The sequence below is a fragment of the Taurulus bubalis genome (assembly GCF_910589615.1).
Source record: "Taurulus bubalis genome assembly, chromosome: 1".
Classification (NCBI taxonomy): domain Eukaryota; kingdom Metazoa; phylum Chordata; class Actinopteri; order Perciformes; family Cottidae; genus Taurulus; species Taurulus bubalis.
Genome location: NC_136589.1, coordinates 44,164,595 through 44,172,969, shown reverse-complemented (window position 1 = coordinate 44,172,969; position 8,375 = coordinate 44,164,595). Strand labels below are relative to the sequence as shown.

General features: G+C 39.2%; 1 protein-coding gene across 1 annotated transcript in view; it reads right to left on the bottom strand.

The window, feature by feature from the left end:
* Positions 1-5,654: 5,654 nt before the first annotated feature.
* LOC306732879 (verrucotoxin subunit beta-like) overlaps positions 5,655-8,375 on the bottom strand; it is a gene marked incomplete at both ends in the record, with an annotated part of 3,672 nt that continues 951 nt past the window's right edge. Inside the window, 2 exons of the mRNA XM_079214054.1 lie at positions 5,655-5,852; positions 7,137-8,375. The exon at positions 7,137-8,375 is cut by the window's right edge and continues 701 nt beyond it. Coding sequence (XP_079070180.1) covers positions 5,655-5,852; positions 7,137-8,375 — 1,437 coding nt within the window. The remainder of the gene's footprint in view (positions 5,853-7,136) is intronic.

Here is an 8,375-nt window from a genome sequence, read left to right as displayed (position 1 = left end):
ATACAAGGCCCCCCTCAAAAAACAGACAGGCGACCTCCAGTGGAGGATCCTCCACGGTGCCGTCGCTACGAACGCTTTTATCTCTGTTCTTAACCCAGCTGTTTCTAGCGGATGCCCATTTTGCAGAGTACGTGAGACAGTTTACCACGTTTTTACTGAGTGTAAGAGACTCACCAGTCTCTTCTCTCTTTTAACATCGGTTTTTACACGCTTCGGCGTTGTTTTTACTGAGAGGATTTTTATTATGGGAGCGGGCTACAACAAAAGTTTTAAAAACAAGTGGCAGCTCCTCAATTTCATCTCAGGCCAGGCTAAACTGGCAATTTACACGAGCAAAAGAGGCAGGTCGAGCATGGGGATGGGCAGGAAGCGGCGGCAGTGTGGAGGACAAACCTCCGGTCAAGACTCTGGCTCGAGTTTTGTTTTCATCACCACATCTCCGACCTTGAGTCGTTCATAGAGCGGTGGTGTTTTAAGAACACACTGTGCAAGGTTTCGGACGGTCAACTGTCTTTTACACATTTTTTAACTGACTGATGGTGTTTAAAAAAAAAGGGAAATGGTAGAACAAGGATTCTATTGTATGTATTGTTATTTATTATATTAACACTGATTGTATTTGTAAAACTTTGAAAATATGTAAATAAAGTGTTTTTGTAAAAATCAAAATAAAATCTCTCGCCATCCCTCCCTCGCTCTTTCTTACTCTCTCCGGCTCTGTCTCTCCCCCCTCTCCTCTCTCTCTGTCTGTCTCTATTTCCCTCCTTTTCTCCCTCTCTTTCTATACCTCTCTCGTTCTATACCCTCTCTCTCCCTCTTTTGTCTTTCTTTCTCTCCTGTTTCACTCTCTCCCTCTCTCTTTCTATACCTCTCTCGTTCAATGTATATGTCTTCTTCTATTTCTTCCGTACATATTTTGAATCTCTTCTCCTTCATATATTCAGCTACAGAAACCGCTCAGCTATTAAAATGTTCAGCTCCGTAAGGACACGATGGCAATGACCTTTTCATATTTCTGACTTGAATTATTAAGCTTTTTATGAAAATTAAAATGAATGGGATCCAATGGAGGAAATCTTCAAATCCTCTTCAACTTCAAAAGCTTACAGGTTCTGCATACCTTCAGCTACAGACACCTTTTAAATGTTCAAATGTTGACAAAACCTTTATTTTCAAATATTTAAGCTTTAAGCTTCAGCTTTTAGCATTCCAAAGCATTTTCAGCAGGAAATGCATTTTCCAGTTCAACTTATTATTATAATTATTATTATTATTAGTTGGAATGCTTCAGCAGTCCAACTATTGTTATCCTCTTCTTTATTCAACTTAATCAAATCCTTATTCTGTTTCTTGCGTACATATTTTGAATCTCTTCTCCTCCTTCATATATTCAGCTACAGAAACCATTCAAATATTAAAATATTCAGCTACTTAAGGACAAGATGGTAATGACCTTTTGACTTTTCAAATTTTCAAATTATTAAGCTTTTTATGAAAATTCAAATGAATGGCAGCGGATGGGGAAAATCTTCCAATCCTCTTCAACTGCAAAAGCTTACAGGTTCTGCATACGTTCAGCTAAAGGCACCATTTAAACTTTCAAATGTTGACAAAATCTTCAGCTATTATTCTTTAATTTCATATTTTTTATATTTTTTCAAATATTCAAATTATTAAGCTTTTTTGGAAAAAAATAATGAATGGATTCCTATGAAGAACATCTTCGAATCCGTTTAAATCTCTTCAACTTCAAAAGCTTAAGGGTTCGCCATGCTTTCAGGTAGTGACACCATTTCAACTTTAAAATGTTGACAAAACCTTCAGCTATTACCGTATGATTCAACTTTTTGATATCTCTAACTGTCAGCGTTTTCATTTCATGCTTTTTTCCGACCATTTCTGGCTTAAAGTGGTGATGTCACAGCTTGAGTACAGTGGGCCTTCAGGATTTCTTGGATTTTATTTTTGCTTTTTGCCATCTCCTCCACAATTCTTTTACTTCGTAAAATTGGGTCGATTTGAATCCAACAGATTCAGACGTGTTTAAATCAGACGATATGTGAGAGGGAGTCACCCTCCTTCCTCCATTCCCTGCCATGTTAAATCTCCCTCAAAAATATCTCCCTCTGACGATTGTACCTGATTTCGAAATTGCAAGTAGAGACACATCGTGTAACGTAGAGACCGCGTTCGCAAGAGTCTTATCTCTCAGAAAGTATTATTTTGGCATCTTGCCTTTTAAGGTTCTTGAGATATTAAGCTTTTTATGAAAAAAAATGCATTGAAGTCTATGGGCCTCATCTTAGAAGCAAAAACTCAGTCTCACTCATGACACAGGTCATAGACCCCTGCAGCAAGCGTACTTCATGTTCTCCTGCGGGCTTAATAATAATCATAGTCCCACAAAAACTTTGGCGCGTATCTCCTCCCGCAGCGTTGCCAGCACATTTGCAACATACATCAAAACGTGCGGCCTGATCTAGAACCGTGTGCTGTGACTTTTCTAAGCGATTTGACCGGCCGTTTTTCCGAAAACTGCGAGAAATTGTCCCATTCACTTGAATGGGGTTTTGGCGTGAAGAGAGCAAAAAAACACTCATCTTTGTGCCCATAGTGACTCGCCATAATTTAACATAGAGAAATGATTTAAAGTTTAAAACGTTGACAAAAGTCTGGAGTGTATTTGCCTAATTGGACATTTTTTGATACACAGTTTTTATGTAATTATTGTTATTAAGTTTAGGAAAATGTGGGGACCATTTCAGAGTTTACAATGGGTGTGTATGGCGCAGGTTAGAGTGGTGATGTCATCGCTAGAGCACGGAGGAACATCCAAGTCTTTATATATTTAATATATATAATAATATACATTTATGTTTGTGACGTGTAATGTGACGAAATGTGGAAACGTTCAAGGGGTATGAATACTTTTGCAAGCCACTGTATATATCATACATTGTTAGACTTAGACACACACACACACACACACACACACACACACACACACACACACACACACAAACAATGCTCTTGGGGGAGAGACAAGTGAATTTAATGCCAGCAGGAAGTTAACTTATGTTACACAAAATGGCTGACTGTGTGTGTGCGCGCGCATGTGTAATTACGGTCTCGTGAACATAGGAACATAATGGAGAGACAGAGAAGTGAATTTGATTGCTAGCATGAAGTTCTTGCCTTTGCTGCAGCAGACCCTGTTGATGATACATTTGAGTATGTAGCAGAACATGTAGCGTGGGACCGCGTCTTTAATGAAATTGCTTTCTCGGACATGGCGTTGTCTGGTGACGTACCTCTGTTTAGACACCGCTGTGATGGTCATCCACTGGCTGCACCTTGGCAGTTAGACAAACTCCTTCCTAACATCACGACTCACCGCTCCTTTTGATGTATTTACTGCTGATTTACATACATATGTTCCTGTAAACCACTGTATTTTAACATATCAACTATTTATTCTGTCATGAACCATGAACTTTACCAACAGTCATAGCGGATTAGTCATTAACTATAATGACTCAATGTGCATAAAACATCCCAAAACTAAACATTGTCACAAAAATAATCGTCTGTGATCATAAGTAACAATACAACAAATCAATACATACCAACGATACTATCAAAAGGCATAAGATGCAGGCAGACTCAACTGGATTGGAAAACTACCGAAAACAGCAGTTCTGAGCCATGTTCTCACTTATTCACTTCCTGATTATAAGTCACCTGACAAGTTACAGGACATTTCCTGTTTCAAAATAAAACGTATAACATTCTGATTTAACAATTGTAATAAAACAGCCCTAGTGGCTGCAGAGATACACCCTTTTTAATTTGGTATGACATTTTCGAGCAGAGGCTTAAAAATATGAATACCTGCAGTGTTTATTGAGCGCGGTATAAGGCTCAGATAGTAGTCATTCATGAGCTATAAGTTTAATAATTTGTGACAAACCCTGCACTAAGATTTAACAGCTAATCTCTCTCCTAACCTGTACACAAAGAGGTCCAATCAGGAGCCAGAGGCCATCCAGATACTCTCTCTCTATTAAGCAAATATACAGTATGTAGATAATGTAGATGTATTATTGGTATCAGTACATGGTAAAGTAGATGTATTATTGGTATCAGTACATGTAGCCGTGTGGATGTCAGCTCACTTCAGGGGCTCTGCAGTCGTAAGGAAGTCGTGCACTCAATGACTCGATCAAACGGAATAAAAGAACGCAAAAGGACTGCAAACTCTACTTGATTAAACTGCAATACAGTCAATATTTATTCTTAAACAAGATAGGAAAAGGATTACAGCTCCAAATGCAACACTCAGAAACAGAAAATAAAAACTGAAATCTAGCGAGCAAAGTGCTTGACCTGAAGCACGGAGAACAATGAATTACTCTGACAGATCTCGACTGGTTCTCTTCTTCAGTACCTACAACATTTCCTCACATGCATTGAGGCCTGTGGGCTTTCCAAACCTTCCCTTGTTCCTCTCAACTTCTCCCTTTCAGCACTCCGGATGCAAAAGCATCTGCTCGCTAAAGTTCAATGATATCCTTATTGGGGAAGGTACATGGTGTTACAGATGTATACATGAATAAGAGACATCATGATAATAAACACATTCATATCAAGGACTGCAGTTTACAAATAATCCTGGTTACATTACATGTAGCCAAGCATTAATTATATGATAAGAGTATTTTCTCAAATATATTTTAGTCTTTCACAAGGTGGATGACGGTCTCTATTAGACGATTATACCTTAAACCTGAGCATCACGATACGTCATGAGAAGAAATAAAACACAAGGATAAAAGTTAAAACTTTAAGACATCCGAACACACAGATAAAAAGATGGATATGATAAGTCATGACATTTTTTATAAAATTGTATGTCTTCCAACAGAGCCATCACATTACCCCACAGGTCAACATAACATAAGTCAATACACATCAGTATCAGGAGAAATGAAAAAGATTCAGGTTTCCAAATCTCCAAGAAATGAAACTTAATAGTAGATAAAACCTAATAATTATAATAATACCTAAACCTTTGTGAAAAATGAAAAAGTAGTAATTGTTGTGAGTTGATCTTTAAAAACTCTTTTCAATCAATGAAGGTGTCTCAGCCTCTGAGAACTCTTTCATTCTGACTTCTTCTTTAACTTCATTTTACTCAAAAGTTGTACTTCTGATGAAAATATATTTTCCAGTAATATTTTCCTCATCTATTGTCTATAATTTTATAATTTCTACATCAATCATTCAGAAAGAGTCACCTTATTAATAAAGGACAAAAACCTGTAATTCAATACACACCAATATAATAAGACATTAACGTTATTTACATTAATTATGTTTTTCAAATCTCAAAGACAATAATAAAAATAAAAATATATTCATGATTAAAAACCTGTGTCAAACAATGTCAGGCTAAAGCTAAAGTTAAAATAATAATATTGAATGATATGTTCAGGTCTGCTAAGTTAATAGAGCTGCAGATTTCAACTTTTACATTGGTGATAATGGTGGAAACTAAATAAGGTCACACTAAAACATTCATCACCACACGCCATGTCTTTTCTTTTTTAGGAAAAAGAAGAAAAAAAATTGAGAAATCTCTTTTCAGATTTTGCTTAAGGGCGGAAAAATGCTCTTTGTATGTCTCTCAGGTACTTAACTCGCTGCTCCCAGCCTGACTCGGCCTGAGATTCCTCTTCCTCAATGAGCATGTCAAAGTACTCTTTAGTGGAGAGAGGATTTGGCTTCAGTGTTCTCTCTTCAAGACTGTTTAGACACTCAGCAGAGCTTCTGATCAGTTTCCACACCCCTTTCTGCACACAAGTAAATTCATTCCACAGTCGTATAGTCAATGCATCAACAGGTGTCATATCCTCTGAGGGTATCAGGTACTTTTCTTTCAGTTCTTTTACTCTTCGTTTTTCTTTAACCTCCTCGTACTTCCACCTGTACTTAAGAGATCCAGCACCAGAAATGTGTATTTTAACAGGCTTTCTGACGGTGACTTCAAACTCAAAGTCCTTATTTCTGTTGATCTCTGCTACATGGTTATAAACTGTTTTAATTGTCTCTCTAATCTCCACAAATTTAGCTAACCCAACTTTAACCTGCTTCTGCAAATTCAAATATGAATTCTCGAGCTGCTTTCTCTCTCTGAGGACTTCCTTCGTCATGTTCAAGCTTTTGGTTTCTATGACATTCAAAGCAACAAAGAACCTCTTCATGCTTTTTGTCCCCATGTTCCAAAACATTTGATCAAAGCCTCCATCTTCATCTTCCTCACTCACACCTGCTGCAGGTGATTTGTTGTCTGCAAACAACGCTGAGTTGTTGAATTTGAAGTGAATCGGCAGCCCATTCTTTGTTTTGGGACACGGGACACCTGATTCATTGATTCCCTCAAGAACTGGTGGTTGCTGTCTGTCTGCGAATGTCACCAGAATTCTGATGTTTTCTGCCACATCTTTGCCAAAGATTGAGAGCACAGAATCAAACACATATTTCTGTGATGGTGTGAGTCGTGCTAAAGCAGCCTGAGCTACGAAACACACAGCGTCGATGTCACTGACACCGTCAGCAGAGAAGAGGGTACGTAGCTGTTCAATGACTTCCTCGCCTCTTTCTATGTCTCCTGTTTCACCAATGTCTGGAGTGTCAACGATTGTCATAGAGTGATCTATTTTAAATCCCTCCTGGTGGTTGATTTTGTACACAGTGACTTCAGAGTTCTGGCTGTGAGCTTGTGATCTCGTTTGATCCTCACAAACTAACTGGAATCTGAAACGGTCCTTCCACTCCACACCAACAATGTAGTTGATCATTCCATTGATCAGAGTAGACTTTCCTGATCCGGTCGCTCCAAAAAGCACAATAGTACGGTTTTCCCTCGTGCTTTCTTCGCCAAAACTGAATCTTCTGCATCCATTGATACCCACATCTTCTTCCTTCAAAATCAGTTTGTAAGCTGAGGGAGATTCAGAATTCATCCTTTCACTTGTTCTTTTGAGGATTTCTGTGAGACGTGTAAATTTAGTTGTGCAGACACGAACAGTGATGCTTTCTTTGCTTCTGCCGGCTAAACCACAATCACATCTGACCCTCACAACATATTCTGTCTCTGAGTGAAGTCCTGAAATGATCGCTTTCTCAGCCGTTGACATGGTTTGGTTCCATCGGAGATCTTCCTCCTTCCCCCCGTTGTCTGTTTTGGCGTACTCCACGATGTAGCTCATAATGTGGACATCTTGTCCAAGCACAGCAGGTTTCTCCCAGCTGACTGATATCTCTTCTGAGTGTGTTTCAACTTGAGGTTCTCCAGGAGGGCTGCAAGGTAAGGTTTTAATTGAATCACTGACTTCATTGGCTGGCCCAACACCTGCTGAGGTCACTGCTCTGCATCTGAACACATACTCTGTGTTAGGACTCAGATTGCTCACTGTGACCTCTTCATCTTTTGATGCTGTCTTCTGCTTCCATCCTTCCTCTCCACTGACACAGTACTCAACAGAGTAGGAGGTGATGTTCTCTGCTCCAAATTTGGGTGGAGAAATCTTCAGCGTCACACTGTTGTGGTTCATGTCACTTACGGTTCCTGTTTCAGGCTTTGAAGGGGGCTCAAAGTTCTCATTGACAGAAAAGCCGTCTTTATAAAGGTAGATGCTTGAACCTGTCTGTGCCTCATTTGTTGATACCGAAGTCAAGAACTTAATGTTCTTGTTCTCCTTGTTGGCCTCTGCAAAATCACTGAAGAGCTTTGCTTTCTGCCTCATTGCTTCTGCGACTTCTTTTGAGGCGTACCATTGTTCCTTCTCTAGATCCTGAGTGTGTGCATCTTGAGGGTTGCCTGGTGTTTGTCTTAAGTAGTTTGATAAGGTTGAGAGGTATGATTCATCACTTCCCAGTGAGGTGAAGACATAACACATCACATGCTCTGCACTGAGAATTTCTTCATGAAGATCATTTTGCGATGGAACGATCTTGGTGTTTTTCATCATCTTGGTGAAAGACTTTAAAATAGAGACTTCCTTGTCTTTACAGTCCATCCACTCGTTCAGGTTGTTGCTGTTGAAAGGAGAAGAATGTATTTTCTTCAGGATGTCTGCGAGCACAGCTTCCTCTTCTCCTCCTCCTCGGATTGATGGAAGTTTCGTTGCCAAAGTTCGTTGGAGTTCCAGTCTGAACTCAGAGCACATCTCCTTAAAAGTTGTAATCTTTTTGCGAATCTCCTTGAACTGCTGTGCAGTGGTGGTTTTCAATGCATCATTGCACCTCATTTCCAGCTCACTGAAGTCCTCCAGGACACTCTGGGATTCTTGAACTAATCTTATACTTATCTG